Source organism: Rutilus rutilus (genome assembly GCF_951802725.1).
Source record: "Rutilus rutilus genome assembly, chromosome: 17".
Lineage (NCBI taxonomy): Eukaryota > Metazoa > Chordata > Actinopteri > Cypriniformes > Leuciscidae > Rutilus > Rutilus rutilus.
In genome coordinates this window covers 17,238,776-17,261,783 of record NC_140230.1, presented here as the reverse complement: position 1 = coordinate 17,261,783, position 23,008 = coordinate 17,238,776, and the positions used below count along the sequence as shown (strand labels likewise).

Sequence of the window (23,008 nt, the reverse complement as noted above, 5' to 3'; positions counted from 1 at the left end):
TAGGAATTAAGGGCGTTTTTTTTATTTAGTACACTTTAGATTTAATGGAAAATACTCAATGGTGTTGACTGATGAATTTGATCATGGTTTGTCTCAAAGCATAATAACGTACCACACGTATTAAAAACGTATACAAAGAAAACAAAAACAAAAACCCACAGAGTTTTTACAAATATATTATTAATTGACTTTATGTTTTTAGTTAATTATAGATAAACCCCAACCTTACAAGTTAAATCTTTTTAGTAATAATTTACAATATTAAGTAAATTAATGTAATAAAACACAAAATAATACATCAATATTTACTCAATATTATAAGCAAATGTGTCCTCACACAGACGCACACAGTTTTCTCTCCCGTGCTGTACCTATATTTCTTGCCGGTGTCGTCACGTATTCCCCTCATTCCTCTGTGGGACCTACTCCCTCCCACCCGACATCCCAGCTGCAGTCCCAGCATTATGGCGCTACACTCAAACACAAGCCCTGTATACGTGGCGTTCCTCTTTATTCTCAACTATGTATCTATAACTGCAGGCAGTGGGCTATCTTCAGAGAGATCATCCGGACTTTTATCCCCTTACGATGAGCTCTATTACCGCGGGGTTCGGGCGTATTTTAAGGAGGACTGGGAGCGCGCGGCGGAGTTCCTGGAGAAATCCATTTCCACGCGAGACATGCTCCTGCGGACCAGACGAAAATGTCACGACGAGTGTTTAACAGGAGAAGATGACAAAGTCTCCAAACTAGGTAACCGTTAACTTTTTGTACAGATTGACAAATGAGTTCGGCGTATCTCCATCATATTGTGTGAGTGTTTCAATGACCTGCAGTAACTCATTCAATAACAGTGCTTGAAACTCAGTCCAACTAACGCAGCAGTACAAAACATGCCCTGCAAACTGGAGACTGGAGTTTTCCATGACTTGTCCTGTTGACTGCATGTTAATGTGTGTAGACACAGCGGATGGTAGTCTCTGGGACCTGGGGGTGCAAGACTGGATCCAGGTGCGGGCCGAGTGTGTGAGGTTCTGCATGGGTAGAAGTGCTTCTCCTGCTGCCCTGCTCCCAGTATCTTCAGACATCGAGTATGAATTTGGAACACGAAACCCTTACAACTACCTGCAAGTCACCTACTATAAGGTAAAATCAGTAATCATTTTATATGAAATCAGGCCAATAATAATCAGATACGAGTAACCCTGCCCTGGCTTTTTGTTTTGTAAGTTTAAGCTCTCTTCCCCCTCTGTACAGTTGGATAAAATGGACAAAGCAGCTTCAGCTGCTCACACGTTCTTTGTGGCCAATCCGAGTCACCTGGAGATGAGGAACAACATTGAGAAGTACAGGAGGATGATAGGAGTGAAAGATGAAGCCTTCCAGGACAGAGAGAGAGAGCAGGAGCAACACTGGGTGAGTTCAGCAGAAGAGAAAAGCAGTCAGGGTTTTTATTGTTAACTAAAACTATGTATAGATTCAATTTAGCAGTGGACGTGAAGCTTAATAGAATTATAATGAAATAAGGGGTAGGTAAAATAAGCTAAGGCTTCAGCCTACACCTTTTCCGGTTAATATACATTAAGTATGTTAATTTTGGAAAACTATGTATGAGGACCTAACTAAATCTTGATGATGATAAACAAACTAATATAACACCACCACCAAATTAATCTATTTTTTTTTTAAATTGCATTGCATCTGAGCAGCTCGCATGACTGTTAGTAGTGTTGTGAGTCATAACAGTTATTTTGTTTTTCTAGTGTGTTGTGCAGGCTGTTATTTTGACAGTTTCTTCCCACATTGACCAGGCCGTATTTTGTCTTAATTGCTGGATATGTGGATGACTTCTTTTAAATTACATACTTCTGCACCTCATTGTTCTCACTCGTCTTATTTTCTCTCTCCTAATCCTAAAACAAAATGATAAAAGTTCTGAAATGAACCACATTCGCTGTCCTGTATACCCCTTTCTCTACCATCTTTTTTCACATTGTTTATCATTTTTTAGGAGATGTATGATGCAGCCGTTCTGGCTGAGAGCTCGTCTGATTGGGTGAAGGCGGTGAAGAAGTGGAAGGAGTGTGTGAATGAGACGCTCAAGCAGACGGAAGAGTGCAGAGCTCAGTGTGTGATGGCGCCACGAGTCTTTCCGGAGGAGCCAGACATTGCACCGGGAGTTTACGAGAGAGCTGCAGGTCAAAAAGGATGTTTATTTACAAAGTCTATCAAGTTATTGCAGCCACTATTAGTAGTTTAACATCTGCTCATTTCAAGGGAAAGTAAAACTGGTAACTCCTCTCTCACTTGCAAAGAATATGTTAAATAATATGTTGCACCATCATGGCATATTTTGTTTATTATATAACAGTAGAGTAAACTCAGTCTTTCTTTGTCTCTTTAGACCTCTCTCTCTCCTTGCTGTCATGCAAACAGATGTGCGTGACCTTAGTGTCAACGCGACCTGGAAGGGTTTCTGCTGTGGAGGACTTTCTGCCCTTACAGCTTGAGCATCTACATATTGCACAGTTTAAAGGTCAGACATCATTTATAGATCAGATGTTATTAATACATAAGCACTGATATTTCCTGCCCGTGTTTACTCACAAATGCCAGTGTTTTTGTTATTTAAATTATTTAAAAAATGATTTATTATAATGTTTTCTTCTCTTTTCTTCACTGTTTATTTTTGGAGATAAACAGTGTTTTGGTTTATTTCCTTTTCAAAAAAGTAATAGATGTGCAACAGTCCGGTTCCAGAAGTAAATCATGATTTTTAATGATACTATTAACTATTAAAGACAGCCTCACTGTGAGCTATGAGGTTGTTAATCGATAGTATTTGCTTCTGTTGAAGCTGATAGCCCACATCATTTCAACTTAGTTTTAAAATAATCGTGTGTGATAGCAGAATTCATGGCGAAAAACTACATTACCCATGATGCTGTACAGAAAATTCCACCAATCAGAGCAAAAAAATCTTGCTAGCTCCACCCACTCCCATGCCACAAATGTCTCCCTATGGTCTCAAAATACTTAAAATATTTGATATATGAAATCAACATTTTTAAATGAGTAGTTTTATATTTCTCCATCATTTTTAATTTGATTATGCTTTTTTGCAATGCTTCATGGGATTGTAGTTCTTTCCCTCAATACGTTTTTGCTTCAAATCAAACTTTTTTCTAATGTTGTGATTCACCTTGTAGCTGCTTGGCTTGGTTCATAGCTTAAAACACTTTAACTAAGACTTTAACTAAATCCCTTTGGGAGAAACGAATGGAAAAAAATACTTCCGGAACCAGCGCCGCTGAAAAAGTGGCACTTTTGCACTCTATTGCACTTGGTTGAATAAAGTAAATATTAATGTATGGACACCATTGTAATACATTAACACAGTGGTTCCCTCTTGTGACATGACTCAATTTTGTAATACTACAAATATATATATGTTATTTTTTATCTTTCCTTGGCTTATTTCTAATTTCTGTCAATGTCACGCATAGGCATAGCCTAAATTTTTTTTTATGTTGCAATGTGGGTGTAAATAGCAGTGTTATCTTAGTATTATTCATATACTATTATAGTATTAATATTTTTATTTAGCCTTTATTTTTGTTTTAATTTTTAGTTTTAAATAATTTTGTTATGTGCTTTTGCCATTATTATTTTTTTATATTTATATTTAGCTCTAATTTACTTTTATTTCAGTTTTAGTCATTTTAGTACTTAAAACTTATTTTATTTTGGTTAGTTATAAGTCAACATTTCTAAAGTTTTTCATCTAATATCTATATTTTATTTCAGATTTATTTCAATTAACCAAAACTATTTTTAATAGTTTTAGTTAACACAAACAACACTGGTGAATTGGTGGTGTTGATTGTTCTCAAGCTCCGATCACAGTTAGAAAAAAAAAAATCTTAATGCTATTCTGTTTGAAAATTTTGAGAAATTTCATTAACTAAAAACTGTCTTTAATACCACTCTTTGGTGTCCCGCAGCTGGTGACCTGAAGGGGGCGGTGGAGACCTTGCGCTCCTTGTTGCTCTTTTACCCCACAGATTCAGACTCCCTTAGTAACCTGGAGCTCTACTCTCAGACTATAGAGGGCGACACGGAGGCTCAGGAAACAGGCCCTATGCAGGTATGATGAATGGACTGCTGGAGTAACTATGACACATGGGAGATGGGGCAGAAAGAATAATGTTTGCATTTATAGATGGGTGTGTCTGTTTGATGAATGGATGAGTCAATGAGCAAAATCAATACAGACTTTAAAATGGCTATTTTATCTTTTTTTCTCTCAAAGGAAATTGCAAAGTATGTCAGCAGAGCTTTGCAAGAGAAGAGACTGCTGTACTTTGGGATGGCAAACTTGGACTTTAAATTCAGTGACCCGGTATATGTCTCATTTGTGTTGCTGGAGTCTTTCACCTCTCACCTTATGTTCCCCTTACTGAAACTAGCCAAAAAAGGCCTCAGTCTCACTCACTCTCTATCCTCATCAGGATCTGTGGACACCCGAGGACGTTGTGCCCGAAGCTCTGCGAGAAACCTGGAGGTGAGACAGGGAAATGGAAAAATAACAAAAAGGAAATGGTGAGATTAATTTCCTGGCAGCTTCAAACTTTTCTTCTTCTCAGAACAGAGAAAGAGCAGCTTCATGAGAAACTGAAGCAGGGCCAGAAAGTAGAAGAAGTGGATGAAAGCGGATTTTATGCAGGTACAACCACTGTTTCTGTCCACCCTGTTCCTTCCATCATTTTATAATATTTATAATGTGTAATGTAATATAATTATTGAACTGAATTAATAACATATATAAAATTTGACTCAGGTGGTCCTGTTCCTGTGGTTGGCGTAACAATCACGATGGATGATCAGGGGCTGAACGGGACCAACCGTGTGGTGCTGGATGGAGTTTTATCCCAATCTGAATGTGACCGTGTGACGCAGCTGGCTGCCGTGAGCTTTTAAATAATCATTTAAAAATCTGCCATGTGAACTACTGTTGCAGAGAGCAGCTGAAAGAGTCTCACCTCACATCCTGCATGTGTGGATAATAGGTTGCCGCATCAGCTGGTGATGGCTACCGGGGGCGACGCTCTCCTCACACGCCGCATGAGAAGTTTGAGGGTTTGACTGTTCTCAGAGCACTAAAGGTGAAATATTACTCACTCATGACACATACTAGAAAGATTCATAAAATTACAGACATTCTCACATCAAATATCCTAGATAATATACTAGAAAATATCTGTTTTCCAGTTGGCCCAGGATGGACAGGTCAACCAATCAGATGCCAGGCTGCTGCACGAGATCGGGGAGACCGTAAAAGTTCTGATGGACTCATACTTCAGAAGTCACTCTCCTCTCTACTTTGCTTACACACACTTGGTGTGCCGCTCCGCCATCCCAGGTACAGCGCTCTATAGCGCTTCAACAGGAACAATTATTCACACATAAACAAATCTGCGCATACGCACGTTTTATAAATGAGGTCTATTATTTTAACGTCTTGCTCAGTGCATATATGACTTTGTGTACAAAGGACAGCAAGAGGGGAGATCAGATCTTTCTCACCCAGTTCATGTGGATAACTGCATCCTGGAGCCAGAAACCAGGCAGTGCTGGAGAGAAGCTCCTGCTTTCACGCATCGAGATCTCAGGTGCACAGATGTGTAGATGTAGGCAAAACACAGGAAATTCACTTAGAACGAATAGGCTTGCTGATAGCTTCCTTCATTAGCATAAATTAATTTACTAGAAAATTAATTCAGAAGATTTAGATTCAGGTGATGAAAGACAGTGTGTGGTTAAAATTTCAGAATAGAAATTCAAGCTTCTTACACACAAAATTAGTAAAAATGTCACACATCTACTTCAATTGGCTACAAGTACTGCTGGAAATGTTCAATATAATGTATTTAGATACATTTAAACAAACGTTCCTTACTGCCAGCTTTCTGTTGGAAATAATTGTGCAGCATTGCTTATAATAGGTATAGCACTGACTTTTGTGAATCCAGCATATTCTATAATGAACCTCATTTGAATAGAAAGGAAAACATTTGGAAAATAATGAAATAGTTGTTGTTGTTTCTTTACTTTTCTTTTATGCACATACTGTGATTTGTTTGTATTGTTGCCTTTACAGTGCAGTTGTTTACCTGAATGATGATTTTGAAGGAGGTGATTTCTTCTTCACTGATCGAGACACCAAAACAGTCACTGTAAGATTAATTTCCCAATATTCACTAATTTATTTTTATTTTATCCATATTTACAGATTTCTCAGAAGCATTCTCTACAACAATATATTAAAGGGATAGTTCACCCAAAAATGAAAATTCAGTTTTTTTTACTCCCCCTCAAGTTGTTCCAAAACTGTATGAATATCTTTGTTCTGCTACACAAAAGGAAGATTTTTAGAAGAATGTTGGTAACCAAACAAATCTCAGGCCCCATTGACTACCATTGTAGGGAAAATGAGTCTCGTTCACTAATAATTGCGTGGATTATTTGTATATTACTTGTATACACCTTTTACAGTCTATATACACAGGATAACTTCTCACAAAAAAACATTTCTACGCAGATTTCATGCCCAAATTTGTGTGTTCACACATGAATGAGACCCAATTTTTTTGCCTGAGACTTTCTCTATATCTATTGTTTCTCTTTCAGGCCAAGGTTAAGCCAAGCTGTGGGCGACTTGTTGGATTTACATCAGGACCTGTCAATCCACACGGTGTTACTGCAGTGACGGAGGGTCGGCGATGTGCACTGGCACTCTGGTTCACTACTGAAAAGCTCCACAGAGATATGGTATGGGAACTTCAAGAGATGATAAAAGAGGAAAGGTGTTATGTGCACTTATTTATATGTTTGACTTCATTTCAGGAACGTGAGGAAGCTGAAGCCTTATGGGCAGCTGATGGACAGAGTGTAGTAAAAGAGGAAAAGGGTGATACTGAGAGCGCCGTGAAATCTGCCCGCAGTGGGAGAAGCCAAGGAAAAGAGAGGAGCAAAGAGAGAGATAGAGTGACAGGAAGACGGGATGAACTGTAAGAATGACAGATGAATGAGCCAATCAGAAAATAGACATCCATGGACATGAAATGCCATGCTGCTTATTCACCCTGTCGACCTGTTCTACATCTCTCTGTGTGTGTGTGTGTGTGTGTGTGTGTGTGTGTGTGTGTGTGTGTGTGTGCCCTTGTTTCAGTATGTCTTGTGTTTTGATTGTGGTTAGTTTTTTAAGTATCAAAGAATAAAGAAGCAGCAAATGCTGCAATTATGTAACTCAGGGAGTAATTTATTCTTCTTTATAATTATTATTTATTAATTATTAAAGACATACACATTTTTTTCCTCTAATTTCTTTTACTTATCAAAAATGAATAGTATTTTTAAAATAATATATTATGTACACACAAGACCTATGTGGTCTATTCATAACCACATAAATTCTAATTTATTTTACATGGCGCGGGTCGGCTAAAAGGGGTTTTTGCGTGAAACTGCATCCACACCACTAGGCGTCAATATAAATCCAAAACCACTGTCATATCGATCAACGCAGCAAACAAAAAATGATTGTCTGCACATTTATCATTAATCTATTATTGTTTCACAGAATCAAAACCAAGAGAGAAAAAAAACAGAAGGTTCAAGTGTTTAATAGATCTAGACGACGGTACATTAAAACAAGTGTGTGGAGTGGGGGAGGAGGGGAGGTGTGGCACATTAGCACTGATGGAACGAGTGAGAGAGAAAAAGAGGGAGGGAGTGGGAGAGAGACGGAGAGCGAGATTATAGATAATCCCTCATAAATGAGTGCATTTGTTTATGAAGCTTACAAATCTCCCATTTAGAGTATGGAATAATAATCCAGGCAAGAAATCATGTAATCATTCATACCCGACTCCCCATTTCAACATGACGCCCTTCCATTAAAGCCAAACCCTAATATCACTGAACCTCCTCTAATGCGCCAACAAGCAGACTCTTGCTATACTTACAACGGCCATTGATCCTCTGTACATCTACATTGTGCTGTAAAATAGAGGGCAGAATGGCTAATGGCGCAAAAGGTGTTAATATGATCCTATGTGTCTGATCCTTAGGCCTGGAAAACAGTTAAGAGTTTAAGAGCAATGCAGATGTATGAAGTTACCTCTTAGGTAAATGACTAAGACCCTTCTGACCTGTTTCCATATGACGTTTTACTATCACTGAGATGTGTTCATAAATAATCCCTTTCTCCCTCGTGGCAACATATAACATTACACAACATGTTGGTGTTATGGAGGATTTTGTCCAGTGCTGAAGAGCATGGATATTAATAGTGATAATGGAACGTTGATGTTCCATTCTCATACATTTAACCAGGTATTTCCAGAGTGAGACATTTTGTTTAACCTGGATTTCTCAATGTAATCACACAGCTGCAGGCAAGTGACTGGGTCCTCTCGGATGCTTCAAGAATCACTCAACAATGGCTACGTGAAATAGTGGTGTTTTTCTGTGTTAAAGGGATAGTTCACTTTGAAAATAAATTTTAGTATGTTTTAGCTTACCTCAAGGGCATCCAAGATGTAGGTGTCTTTTTTTCCGCAGTAGTTTCAATTTTGATATTTTTAGGTCAAACCGTTCTTGTCTGTCAGTCATTTCATGCAGGTCTATGGTCACTGTCTCAAAGAGCATGCACAGAGTCCAAATTAAAACATTTCCCCATCGTCCAAATTAAACAATTCCCCATCGTAAGTACACATTGATGGCCTAAGACACGAAACGAGCGGTTTGTGTGAGAAAACGACCAGTATTTATATAGTTTTTACCTCTTGAACACAGCCGCGGGCGGGTATAGATGTATACACTAGATGTCGCTTGGCTACGGTTTCGTTCCAATGAACTGCAGTAGCCAAGGCGACATCTATGTATATATCTATACCCGCCCGCGCCCTCAGATCATTTGGACGCGGCTGTGTTCAAGAGGTAAAAACTATATAAATACTGGTCGTTTTCTCACACAAACCGCTCGTTTTGTGTCTTAGGCCATCAATGTGTACTTACGATGGGGAATTGTTTAATTTGGACGATGGGGAATTGTTTTAATTTGGACTTTGTGCATGCTCTTTGAGACAGTGACCATAGACCTGCATGAAACGACTGACAGACAAGAACGGTTTGACCTAAAAATATCAAAATTGAAACTTCTGCGGAAAAAAAGACACCTACATCTTGGATGCCCTTGAGGTTAGCTAAAACATACCAAAATTTTATTTCAAAGTGAACTATCCCTTTAAGAAAGTTTAGCGTGAAACTGTACATAGTGAGATTCCACTTCAATGTCTATTTACATTCCAACAATCATTGTTTAAACAATATCACAAGAGCAAGAGCTGTGATTTACCATTGTGAGTGTGATAATGTTGTTTTTATAACAGTTAAAGTCCATGTAAATCGGAAGTTGTTAACGACTTTAGTATTGTGACGTAATTCCAAATGAAATGGAATACTGATTGAGAAAAAAATATATTTTAGCGCACCTCTTCGCCATCTCTAGCTCACAGCAGACGGATGGTTGAAGGACAGTCAGTGAGTGATACAGACGCCAAACTCGCCATCAAGAACATGGAATGTTACAAATTTTCAGATTCTGATTTAAGATTATAAAGACAAATTCATTTTTTCTCTGAATTAAGTTGGACTAGTAATGTGCGCTAAGTAAATAGGGCCAATTTTGGTTTCATGAATACTTTAAATAAACAAGAGTAACTTACTTACTAGACAAAGCATTGTCAGATACTTTGTATAATTTTTTTGCTGCCAATGAAAATATTTCCCAACAAAGCTAAACCAGAATCAACCGCATCTCTGAGCAACATAATTTAGTCGTGTTTCATTCCTAAACAAATCAGTGTTGTTCAATAATTTGGTTAAATGAATGATTCAATGATACATTCGTAAAGACATACTGTTGTAACTATGTAAGTAATAGTGTTGTCAATTTATCGATTTTTCGAAATTCAACAATACTGAATTATCTGAATAGGTTCCAATACTCCTTTTCTGCAGTATCGATACACCGTTACCAGCTGTGCGCTCTCGCTCTCTCTTCTCTCCGAATTGACACACACCAATCTCCTCTCACTCGTCTCATTCGCTTCGGTTGATGTTACTGTGACTGTTTACTTGTGATGTTTTTTTTTGTGTGTAAATCTAGTTCAACGATTTAAATAAAGCCTCCCCATGCTGTATGTAAGCTATTACAACAAAATGACCCAAATTATAAAAATAATTCTGAGATAAATTATCTGTACACTCTCAGAAAAAAAGGTACAAAAGCTGTCACTGTGGCGGTACCTTTTCAAAAGGTACACATTTGTACCTAAAGAGTGCATTTTAGTCCCTCAAAGGTACATATTGGTACCAAAAGTGTACATATTAGTACCTAAATGGTACATATTAGAACCCTTTTGAAGGATACTGTCCCAGTGACAGCTTTTGTACCTTTTTTTTCTGAGAGTGTATGGTGGTATAAATGGCAGTTTTTCCCGGTGGTATCGAAAATGGTATCTAATGTCAATATTGTTCAAGGGATCGTTTCGAAGTAAGAAATTCCAGCATTAGTAAGTAACCTCTCTGAAAAATTCCCACCACTAAAATTCCCAGCCTGACATACTGTGAATTACGCAAACAAAAATGTGAAAAGCGAGATTGGAAAGCTGTTGGACCAATCAAATTCAAGGGCAGGAACTAACCTGTATAAAATTAAGTAATAAATAAAAAATTATATATATATATATATATATATATATATACATAAATAAATAAAAAATAAAATTTACAAACATAAAGCTGAAGTTTCATTGTTCATGGTGAGGACTTTCCATTAACTTCTATTGTTTTAATTTGTGCTAGTGATGTTTGTTTCCCCCTAAACTTTTTTTCATTAAAACACTATTTTGCATGTTTAATAAGCTGTTTTCTTTGTGTACATTTTGGCTGATTCCACAATCTAGCAGTTTCCAAGATCTAATTTCCATGTGGAAACATTTGCTCCCCATGATGTAGGCAATACCTGACCCACCAACACACACACACACAGAGACAGACTATCCTATATGAATACACACGACATAACTATACATTACAACAAAGGGCTTTTTACATGACATTGAACCTAATGCTGCACATAACTTTTCCTCAATGTTCATCCATGCGAAAGTAAACCATTCCCTTTTGTCCTAATAGAATATAATCCTTTCCACCCATGGGTCGCTTTGTCCCCCCTCCTTGGTAAATCGGGTGATGATTTTATCCACCATGCTGTGATGTTTTGTCTGGCTCAGTGAGGTGGGGGAGGACGAGTTATATTTATGATAATGATAGTTTGTCTGTTCTAAATCAGGACGCTAAAATTGATTTAAGCAAAGCCTTAAATGTTCACAGGCTTTTAAGCTCTTTTGCTCCACAGAATTCATCCTCACTCATTTCTGTTCCCAAAACAATGTGTTTTATGTTTTGTTACAATAGCATTTACAAAACGCATTGCACCTTGTGCCTAATTATACTGTAGCCTTCCGCTCATCTCAAAGTATAAATATCACTCATTTTGAAACAGTTTCCAAGGTGTACGCAACACCAACTCCCAGTGATCTGAAACCGTTCATCATTCCATACATAGAAATGTCTCTCCAATCCATTATTTACTGGTTTCAGCTTCCTTGCATCACAATGACATGTGAGAATGTTGTGGATGTTCTGCCTGCTCATTCGTGACTAATAGGCTTCTTTAGCCATGACCCTCATCTAAAAAAGTTTTGGTGCTCTGGGACATCTATGTTCAGAGTTTAGGGATGCATCACCAAGGCCTTTAGGATCAGGTCTGGAAAAATCTGTTCCATACATTTTTCATTGTAGGGTTTTTCAACCTTATATGAGCACTATTCATCTCAAAGCAAACTTAGCCGGCATTGGCATTGCTATTTTCTAAACAGGGAAAATGGATGGATATGCATTCTCTAAAAAAAAAAAAAAAAAGATAGAAAAAGAAAACAAGTAAAATTGTCCTCTCTGTTCCCTCACCTGGCCCTCCACACACCTGTTTTTGGGGGTTTTTTGTCATGTGACCCCATGACCTGATTCTCTCCACTATTTAGTTCTCTTGTCTTTTGCTCTCTGTTCTCTCCTCTCCTAACAGATTTCCCTCCCTCTCGCTCTCTCCATCCAAGGCTTTATCCCTTCAGCCCTGATCTCACTTCATCCCCTCCAATCCTCATCTAGGCATCACAACAGCACCACAGAGTTTACAGAGAGAGAGGGGGATCAGAAGGTGCGTAAAGCAGAAAACCTGAATGAACACTGTCCCGAGAAAAGGCAAGTGGATAGAGAATTGGAAAGGTATAAGAAATACAAATAGAGCGGAGAAACATCCAAGAGGAACTGGTAAGTGATGGAGTTTTTTTTTCACTTATTCAGTGGTATATTTTGGGTTTGTTTGTGATTGCTTTAGTTTTACCTTATGATTATGGCAAAGTTAAGATTATGATAATGAATTCCACTCAGAAATGTCCACTTCAGGTCAGAACCAAACCGTAACGTAAGTGTCAATCAGTTTTATGCTTTAAATCCATAAAAATATAGACTTTTTTTTTGTTGGTCTGTCATTTTTAGTCCGTATAAATATTTTCTACGATATCAGAAGAGGCAAGCTATTGAATAAAAAGGATATTGGTACAAAATGAATAATAATTTCTCTACATTACAAAGCTTGTTTTAAACAAATTAAATAATTTCCAATGCCCTAATAGTTAATCATAGTTTAATGAATGTAAATTATCAGCTAGACATTATTAATAACTTTAAGGTTCTGTATAAATAGTTATAGGACTTTTTTAACCATGAAAAGTTAGTAAATTTCTGAATAATATTATGTAAGAATGTTCTTTCAACAAAGTAATAATTCAAATGACGGCTAGGCCACACTTTCACACCCATTCCTAGTTTTTTCTTTCTCTCTCTCTGTTTCTATCCATCTACCCCCCCTCCCCATCTCTGCTGTAGCTCTTATCCAGATGCAAAGAGCAGTCAATAATCGGATGAGAGCAGATTTGATTCAAAAGGCCTCCCTTAAAATCTCAGCAGTGTGGATTTAAACTCTCTCTCTCTTTCTCTCGCTCTCTCTCTCTCTCATTATCTCTTTCTGGTTATGGCGTTTGGTGCTCGCGGTCTTGTTGGTAATAACATTTTCTAGCTGTTTAATTCACACTGATGTCAAATAGGTATGAAGTTCACCTTTAGTTCTAGAACAGGGACTATTTATTGATGTCCTTTACAGGACAGCTCCCTCCCACCGGCCCACCTCTCTCCCATCCACACCCCTGTTCTCTCGCTTTCTCCTCTCAAACAAATTTTAGGCAAAAGTCATTTGGTCATGAGAGCTCGGGAGATACACAAAGATTCAAAAAAAAGAATCCAACAAAAGGAAATAGCTTGCATTAATCTTCTTTTGTAAGGTAAGACATTATATTCAAACTTAAGAGTTACGGCTTGACTCCCAAAATATATTTTCATTAAGATGACTGACTGCACACTAATTATAAAAGCGAACTGGGGTTAACCATCCAAAATGAAGGGCAAAATTATAACAGATGACAATACTGAGAGAGTTTAGCCTCGTCAATAATATATAACATGGATCTCAGATCTCAAGTGTTTTCATCAACACATTTTTTTTTTTTTTTTTAGCAAATTAAAGCAGTTGTAATGTGTAAATAGAGTCAAACTTATCATTGTTACACAGTAAAGTCCCTTTTATTTCATGGGAGCAGTTGGACTTAGCCAAAAATGAATGTACTATAGATATATATAATATATTTATCAACTAAACTATCTATGTGCGTAATATCTGAATAAATGAGAGCAGGTGTACGTCAGTGTGCTTGACTCTGACTCATTACGCCCTTGCATGTTTGTGGTGGTACAAGTGAAATTTTGCATGCATCCTTATTTGTGAGGATTTGCAAACCAGGTCGAAGGGAGTTTGAATTGCAAATAGCTGTTGAAGGGGCAACTGAAGATATATCACAGTGAAAGCAACAACAACAAGCTCTTCCCACAAGCAGTCAAATAAATTGCACTGTCATGATTACTGTAACAATTAAATGTATATTCACATTTAGGAGTTTTCCCCAGCATTCTCTTGGATCTACTGACCTCACTTCCTGTCTGTGTCTGTGGGTGATCGTGCCTGACAACCGTTGCCATGGGTGAAATGGAACAACTGCGAAAGGAGGCGGAGAGCCTGAAGGATGACATCACTGTTAGTGTCAATAGTTCCCTAAATAACTTTACAGAACATCACAGACTCATTCTCAGTTATAGATCAGCTGTAATATCTGTATGTTTTGGGCTCTATAGGCGGCCCGTAAAGCAGTGCAGGACCTCACGCTGCAGGATCATGTGGCGGGGACAGCTGTTGTGGGACGTGTCCAGCTAAAGACCAGGAAGACATTGAGAGGACATCTGGCCAAAATCTATGCCATGCACTGGGGGACAGACTCAAAGTAAACACAATAATATATGCAAATAAAAGCAAAACAGGCTGTACCACATGTACTAGTCTACAAGGATATCGATATACACATATTTACATGATACTGATATGTCATTTTTAATAGACTTGCGCTTTAATTAGGCAAAGATAAGTGAAATTAATGATACGTTATTATAAACAGATGGATACATATAAAAATCCTGCACCAATACCTGGAAAAGGATCAGATCTTTTGCTTATACAGATTTTTGTGTGATAGTAAATTCACTGAATTAAGTCTTTTCATACCTTTATTTTTCATACATTTGCATTTATGCATTGCGTTTAGGTCATAAGTATGATAAAATAAAATAAGTCATAAGTATTTAATATGTAGCCTTCAAGATCTTAAGATTTTAGTATTCATGTGTTCCCTTTTAGAATCAAAAGTATAACCCTGATGATATTAGCGACATCCTTCAGCATTATCCACTAGTTGTGGTTTTCGATATTTAAATTAAAGCTTAAATCAAATATAAATATATATATAAATACAGAAATGTTGCTTTGGTAACACTGGAAATAAAAAAGAAATGAATGCTAAATAAAAAAATGACAAAAGCACATAGCAAAATTACTAAAACTAAAATAAAAGCTACTTCAAAATATTAATAAATAATATATAAATATTACTAAAATAACACTGTTGTGGTCCCCTAAAATATTTAATCTCTCTCTCTCTTTCAGGCTGTGTGTCAGTGCATCTCAAGACGGTAAACTGATTGTATGGGACAGCTACAGCACCAATAAGGTATTGAAAGGTTTTTCAGTTAATTTTTCCTCAGTGTGATATTAGAACTTAACTGCAAAAAATCATTGAACCTATCATTACTAATTGTTACAGATGTAATAAATGACATAATCTGTTGCTTTAACTTGGAGCTGCTGTCACGTACATTTAAATGCAAATCGTTTCTGGCGAAGGCTATTAAGAAAATCAGTGTCTGCCAGTGGTCACATTTGTGTGCAAGAGGGAGGAGACGCATTTAAATGGCATGAAGCACGAAAGCAGGACTGAGATGCTTTCAGTTCTTTTTGAAAACATGGAAGCTGCTTTATGCAACATATTTATGATAAACCAAGGTCATTCTGATTTTATTTAGTGCTATCGCAACTTTATTTCTCACAATTGACTCGCCTTTGTATCTTTCAATTGTGACTTTAAATCTCACAGTTGATAAAGGCACACTTATGAGAAAGTATGGTAAAATTATGCAATTACATGACAATCATAGCTATTATGAAAAATAAAGTCTCAAATGAGAGAAAGTTGCCATTGTGAAATATTGGCCCTCATTCATGAAACATGAGTAGAATACATTTTTATGTAAATTGTTCACAAAACCTTTGATATAAATGTGTTCATATTTTCAAAATAGTTATTATGAAAAAACATTACATACCATTTTGTGTTCTTTTAAGCTAATTGATGACACTGCATTTTGATGATAATAATAACACTATTTGCCATAATAATAATATTATAACAAAATGAATCAGTTAAAAGGATAGTCCATCCAAAAGTTTTAATTCTGTTATTATTTACTCACCTTTACGTCGTTCCAAACCTTTATGACTTTCTTTGTTCTCTGGAACATAAAAGAAGATAGTTTGAAGACTGTTGGTAACCAAACAGTTTTGGTTCCCATTGACTTCCATTATATGTACAAAAAATACAATGGAAATCAAAACTGTTTGGTTACCAACATTCTTCAAAATATATATATTTGTGTGTGTGTGTGTTTCGCAGAAGAAATGCATACAGGCTTGGAATGACATGAGGGAGAGTAAATTATGACAAAAATGTAATTTCTGGGTGAACCAGTTAGTTAACCAATTAACCAATTAGTTAGTTAGTTAATTTATTATTTATCGCCTTGTTAGCATCGGGCTTAACAAATTAGTCAAATGTGAAAATAAATTACATTGATGAATAAGTATCATTGAAAATTACTCTGAAGTTTCATGAATGAGGCCCAATGTACATATAACCATTTGCCAAAAAAAACGTTAATCTGTAGAATATTAACAAACCATTGTCTCGGATTGTTGTTTAGGTGCATGCAATCCCCCTGAAGTCCTCATGGGTGATGACATGTTCGTACGCACCTTCAGGAAACATGGTGGCATGTGGAGGACTTGACAACATGTGCTCCATCTATAACCTGAAGGCTAAAGATGGTAACGTGAAGGTCATGCGTGAGCTCGCAGCACACACAGGTGAGAATGACTTCCAATACTTCTCATGCAGACCGATTTAAGAACCAGTTAGCAATCCACACGAGCAATATCTAGCCCATGAGATGCTTTACATCAGCTATAGCTGTGTCTTGAAGTCTCTGTTTTTTTTAATGTATATGATTTTGTTTTGATCAGGTTACCTGTCCTGCTGCCGCTTCCTGAGTGACAGTGAGATCATCACCAGCTCTGGAGACTGTACCTGGTACATTCACTTTAGACTTCTAAGAGCTATAACCTAAAAGAGCAAAGAACATTTTTGCTACAAATGATGTATTCAGATCAGCAAATCTTACTTTCATAAATAACATGACCTCTGACCTTTCTCCAGTCTTCTGTGGGACATTGAGACAGGAACAGAGAAGACGGTCTTCGCTGGACATTTGGGAGACTGTATGTCTCTGGGTGTTGCTCCTGACTTCAACACTTTCATCTCAGGAGCTTGTGACTTCACAGCCAAACTGTGGGACATCCGTGACGGCCAGTGCAGACAGACCTTTGGAGGGCATGAGAGTGACATCAACGCCATTGGGGTAAGACCTTTTTGACTCCAAGGCTCCCCATTGTCGACTGGATAAGTAAATGACTTACATATTTTTTATATTATATATATCCAATTTAATTGGATAAATTGTTTACTAACAGTTTCCACCACTACAAATGTTTAGTTTGATATCTAGAAAAATGTATACACATTATAAAAATCCCCAATTAGTATTATATATAATATTATAGTATTTATTACAATTGTTAATTAACTTTTATTTTGATATATTTTTTAATTTATTAAAAATTTTGTTAAATTTTTAGTCATTTTGTTATACGCTTTTGTCATTTTATTTAGTTTTTTATTTCTATTTGTTTCATATTTATTCACTTTAAATTATTTCAGTTTTTTTTTTAATCTAATATTTAAAATGTATATATTTTATTTGATTTCAGCTTTATTTCACTCAGCGAAAACATTTTTCATAGTTTTAGTTCTATTTTATTAATTTACATGACTTTTCAGGTCTAGAGATAGATTATCTCATATAAACAGGTTTTCAAAGACAGTGAGAGTCCAGCTGGTTATACAAAGACAGTCTTTGAGGGGGTGAATTATAATAAGAAATATCTTTGTTTAGTTGTTTAAGCTTAATTTAATGCTTGTTTTGTCTTATTTTAAACCATTTAAGTCATCTTGAGGCCCCCTGGTTGAGAACGACTGCCCTAAACCAATGTATTTAACGTTGATATGAAGATTATTTGGTACCGTTGGTACTATAAACATGAATGATTCATTAAACTGTGCAGTTTGTTAGAGAGATGCTTTTGCTTCATTAATACAATGAGCAAAAATCCCCAAAATCCAACACACCTGTCTGTAATTATCAAGTGCTCCTGAAGATCTTAGGGCAGGGGTGGGCAAACTTTTTGGCTCAAGGGCCACACCGGGTTCTGTACATGGCAGACAGGGGAGCGTAGTCGAAAGCCGGGCGATAAAGGTTGGTAAACGGAATTAGTCAGGATACATCCACAAATCCAGAGGAGCAAAGAAACTAAATAGCAGACAAATCAAAGGAAAAACTAAACAGGTGTGCAAGCGGTTACCAAACATTTTTTTTCTCTGTGAGTTTCCAAAAAAGGAAAAAACATTAACGTGCAACAAGTCTATGCGCTTAAGTCGCTGTCTGTTTGGTTTCCATGGTGACGCGTCATTGATACGTGACACACCGCAGCCACAACAGCGCTGAATGAATGATGATCTGCTTTTATGTTATTTTTCCTTTTTTACATTTGTTAGCTATGGCATGAAATATCTGATATTCCAATTGTCAAATATATGCAACGCAATATTATCTATCTATCTATATATATATATATATATATATATATATATAACGCAAAGTATTGCAAGGAAAAGGCAAAATGAATGCGATCTTAAGACAATTTTTTAAATACTCGACGGGCCGGATTAAACAGCCTAACTGTGTGTGGCCCGCGGGCCGTAGTTTGCCCACCCCTGTCTTAGGGTATGTTTACACGACAATGATGTGCTAAAAACAGACGACAACATTGTCAAAATGATCCCCGCTCACATGGATTTGCTAAAAAGGCTGTATTATGCATGCCAGGCCAGTAGTTGGCGATGTCACTTTGTCAAGAAACAACATAATTTGCATACGTGAACATGTAATATGCATGCGCATGACGTTTACATGGAGACAGTAAATGGATCATTTTCAAAACCTTGCACTTTGAATCCCGTTTTCAAAAGCTTGCGTTTTATATAAATTAGATGCTTCAGGGTTCAATGATGTACAATGCATTTTTCGCATACAGACGGCAACATTGTCAAAATGATCCCGTTCACACGCTTAAAAACACTGTATTATGCTGCCAGGCCAGTAGTTGGCGATATGTAAAGAAAAACTATGCGCCTAGAGACTGAACATGTAAAATGCATGCATGTTTTCAAAAACGTGCACTTTGATACCCGTTTTCAAAAGCTTGCGTTTTCAGTCCCCCAAAATGCCGCTATTGAGTAAATGAATGGCCAAAATGTATAAAAGGTTTTCTGGTTTTAGTTGACCAGAAAAACGGAGTGTGTTTAGTATGAATTTAATCTGGATGTACATTCGCAATGCTGCCCTTATCACACGACCTACCAGCGTCAGTTACATCGCTTCACCGCCATTCACAAATCCTTTCCCGTGGCCTCATGGGATAGTAAAGTGTCATCCGGGTACTTTCTGCCTACACTTTTATGAGTACTGTGAATTCAAACATACTTCTTTTTAGCCTACTATATAGTAGGTAAGTATGCGATTTCAGATGCAGCCATCGGGGTGGGATCTTTTGACCTGGAACAACTTAGAAATCACCTAGCAACTGCATAGCAACACACTAACAACCTCTAAAACTCCTTACAGCCACCACATAGCATAGTGGCAGCGAGATTTGCAATATATTATACATACATTTTTCTCTCTGTCACTTTTCAGTTTTTCCCCAACGGCAATGCAGTGATCACAGGTTCAGACGACGCTTCCTGCAAGCTGTACGACCTGCGTTCAGACCAGGAGCTCATCACGTTCCAGGACTCCAGCATCATGTGTGGAGTGACTTCCCTTGCTCCCTCTCTCTCTGGAAGACTCATCCTCGCTGGGTACGACGACTTCAACTGCAACATCTGGGACACGCTTAAGGCGGAGAGAGTGGGTGAGTCACTGGAAAGAGATACAAAGATGGATGTGAACTTCAGGAGAACGATAAATATATATATCAGATGCAAAAATATCTGTAATAAAATAAGTGTTTGTCTTTTACAGGAGTGTTGTCTGGTCATGACAACAGAGTGAGCTGTATTGGCGTGACACCTGATGGGATGGCCTGCTGCACGGGATCATGGGATAGCTTTCTGAAGATCTGGAACTAAAACGCCGTCTCAAAAAGAGGCAAAATCAGAATATGTCAAAGACAGGGTAAAATGTAAAGGGGACAATTGAAACAGGACTATGGGATATAGTTGTATAAGTAGGGAGGGAAAGAGATGTGTTTGTTGTGCCGTCAGAACGAGAAAGATTGTGAATAAGAAAACCTCATTTAGAGACGGGCTTGATCTGTAGAATAGTCTTGTCAAAGAAACCATGCAATAACAGAAAACAGTTTTTCAGGGACTGCTAACTGCAAAAGTGGGCATTTACCAAGCCATGACCTATTTGGTGATTTTTGAGGTAATTTTTGGATAGGGTCATTAACACAAGGGTGTGTTACAGCATATTATCAATATAGCATATGAAATAAGTCTTCAACACTAGTTGAATCAAGCTTACTGATATCTAAATGCATCCTGTGCTATCAAACCTACATGACAGAGGTTGCCAAATAAAAATAGTTGCGCAAGATCGAGTATACAATTTCAGTCTACACAGAATTTTCACTTTTATAAAATGTGGTTTACAAACTATAGATAGATTAAATGAGTTTTAGTGAGATTGTCTGATTGAAACTTCTTTCAAGTTTAGTGTTAGATTTTTTTGGATTGTGATTTTCACTGATAGTGTCATGTCTTTTTCTGCTTATTCAGGCCAATAAAATAAAAACTACTGACAAACTTGACTAATTTTTTTTCCTATACAATTTTATCTATGGAAGCTTGTTTCCACCACAGAATAAAAAATAGAAAAGGTAATTGCGAGTTTACAGCTCGCAATTCTGACTTTTTATCTCAGAATTGCATGATATAAAGCCGGAATTGCGTGTTATAGAGTCAGAATTGTGAGATAGACTCGCAATTCTTTCAAGTTTAGTGTTAGATTTGAACAAGTTTAGTGCGAGATGCAAACTCGCAATTGTGAGATAAAAAGTCGCAATTATCTTTTAAAAGGTTTTATTCTGTCAAGGTATCTGCACAATTTTTAAAGTCAAATTAAAGGCTTTTTAAGGCCTTTTTAAGACCTGAAGAAATCAAAATTAAAACCGTACATTAGGGGTGTGCAATATTGACAAAAATATGTCTCGATATTTTCAAAGTTTTGTTGATAATTAGATGATATTTTACTGATTGTGTTTTTGTAGCCTGCTGGTATCCTGGCTGGTTTAGGCCTGTTGTTGACAGCAGACTCACGAAGATATTCATATTTTTTATATTCTATGCAGTGGTCAGTTCACAGTAGTGACCGAAATTAACATTTTTATTAAGGGGTAATATTTGCCACCTTAAATTGATCTCCAGGGGCATTTTTACCTATGGACATTGTTTCTAAACGTATTTAAAGGTATGCATCACCTTTTATGTCACATTCTAACATTCAAATTAAATTATATTAGAATAACACAGTACTAATGTCAAATTAAATCATTAAATTAAAATCCATCCTTGCAGTGCAGAGGTGACACAGAAGCAGCATCAAAACTGGCATTAGCCTACTATATTTACACTTCATTTACAATTGCATAAATAAAGCTATTCAATATTTAAATATGAAATGATTTATAATTTTAACGTTTTAATTAAAGGACACTTTAAATATGAAACTAAAACCACCTTAAATTTTGTATAACATAAATAGCACATTTGCAATTGTGCACAGGAAAACGGCACTCTTGCTCATGTGATATTCTAATAAAACAACATAATATGATATAAATATAAGACAAAAACTCATTTGGGGACATCTATAACAACTGCACTGACACATCACGCAGTGAAAGCAAGCATGAGAGAGAAACGCAATGTCAGCTCGCACTCGCAGTGCCTCGTACATAGTTAAAACAATGATTACAATATCATCATAGTTCATAGACAATATCGCACACTCCTAAGCACATAAAGAATTAACTTACAATTGAACTGACATTTACTCGTTTTCTTCTCTCCTCTCGTGTGCAGGAGACAGACGTAGACTAATATACTGCCGTAAGTGACGCGAATTGTCACGTGAACAAGCAAACCCACAAAGATAGAATAAAAAAAATAATACGTAGACCTACGCTAATTAGATAGTTTTAATTTCTAAAGCATTTAGATAAGTCTAAGTCAAAGTGTCATTCTAAAATGTAAGACCTTTCATAAGTAAAAATAAGACTTAAGACTTTTTATGGCCTTAACCCTCATGTGGTGTTCATGTCATTTTTGACTGGAGAAGATTTTCTTTTTCCTGAAAATACTAGTTAATTTTATCGCATTGAACTGAAACTTAGTGACTTTCTTCACAGAGACTATAACAAGTTGTCCAAATTTTTATTTTTTATTTGTTTTTTTATTTACCTTGTTACACTATGGTGTTCCCGGTCAAAAATGACAGGCCTACACAAAATAGCTTATAAATCCCTCGTTATGCTATATTATCCCCAAAAATTGGATTAAATCTTTTTATCAACTTGTTTTCTTTCAATTAGGACTGGTTTTGTATTCAATTTTCAAACAGTTTAATTGTAGGAGTCATTTATCCGAGCTTATGCACCTCAGTTTTTGAGTGAAAAAAGCATTATTTGTTAATAATTTTGGCAATATTGAGAAAAATATGAAAATAAATTGCACTGTTGATCACACTAGTCTACTTTAATGTTTAACCAGGAAATTTCTTTTGAAATGCTTTTATTTTGTACAAAATGACACAGAGTCACACTTGTGGTGTTCCCGGTCAAAAATGACGAGCCTACACAAAATAGCTT

At 36.7% G+C, this 23,008-nt stretch overlaps 2 protein-coding genes across 4 annotated transcripts; both read left to right on the top strand.

Annotated features, from left to right (window-relative positions):
• The first annotated feature begins 431 nt into the window (after positions 1-431).
• p3h3 (prolyl 3-hydroxylase 3) lies at positions 432-12,324 on the top strand. Its single transcript, XM_084385867.1, has 17 exons — positions 432-753; positions 962-1,146; positions 1,258-1,416; positions 2,012-2,198; positions 2,405-2,536; positions 4,005-4,147; positions 4,313-4,402; positions 4,512-4,564; positions 4,647-4,726; positions 4,841-4,968; positions 5,070-5,165; positions 5,272-5,422; positions 5,555-5,672; positions 6,161-6,236; positions 6,691-6,831; positions 6,907-7,070; positions 12,215-12,324. Exons 1-17 carry the CDS (start codon positions 465-467, stop codon positions 12,264-12,266), a joined length of 2,244 nt encoding a protein of 747 aa, XP_084241993.1. The 5' UTR covers positions 432-464; the 3' UTR covers positions 12,267-12,324.
• On the top strand, positions 12,215-20,942 carry gnb3a (guanine nucleotide binding protein (G protein), beta polypeptide 3a). 3 transcript variants are annotated; one of them, XM_084385869.1, is made up of 9 exons: positions 12,215-12,459; positions 14,209-14,335; positions 14,434-14,579; positions 15,296-15,359; positions 16,666-16,828; positions 16,985-17,051; positions 17,178-17,379; positions 19,834-20,050; positions 20,161-20,942. In XM_084385869.1, exons 2-9 carry the CDS (start codon positions 14,279-14,281, stop codon positions 20,265-20,267), a joined length of 1,023 nt encoding a protein of 340 aa, XP_084241995.1. In that variant the 5' UTR covers positions 12,215-12,459; positions 14,209-14,278; the 3' UTR covers positions 20,268-20,942. The 3 variants fall into 3 exon arrangements, with proteins under 3 accessions (XP_084241995.1, XP_084241994.1, XP_084241996.1); XM_084385868.1 differs by having other exon boundaries at positions 14,196-14,335; XM_084385870.1 differs by having other exon boundaries at positions 12,319-12,459; positions 14,306-14,335.
• The last annotated feature ends 2,066 nt before the right edge of the window (positions 20,943-23,008 follow it).

Bases quoted from the DNA above. Each gene is read 5' to 3' on its own strand.
- p3h3 (XM_084385867.1), top strand. From the start codon at position 465: ATGGCGCTACACTCAAACACAAGCCCTGTATACGTGGCGTTCCTCTTT. The intron at 754-961 runs GTAACCGTTAAC...TAATGTGTGTAG, and splicing joins TGACAAAGTCTCCAAACTAG to ACACAGCGGATGGTAGTCTC. The intron at 2,199-2,404 runs GTCAAAAAGGAT...TTGTCTCTTTAG, and splicing joins AGTTTACGAGAGAGCTGCAG to ACCTCTCTCTCTCCTTGCTG.
- gnb3a (XM_084385869.1), top strand. From the start codon at position 14,279: ATGGGTGAAATGGAACAACTGCGAAAGGAGGCGGAGAGCCTGAAGGAT. The intron at 14,336-14,433 runs GTTAGTGTCAAT...TGGGCTCTATAG, and splicing joins GCCTGAAGGATGACATCACT to GCGGCCCGTAAAGCAGTGCA. The intron at 17,380-19,833 runs GTAAGACCTTTT...GTCACTTTTCAG, and splicing joins GTGACATCAACGCCATTGGG to TTTTTCCCCAACGGCAATGC.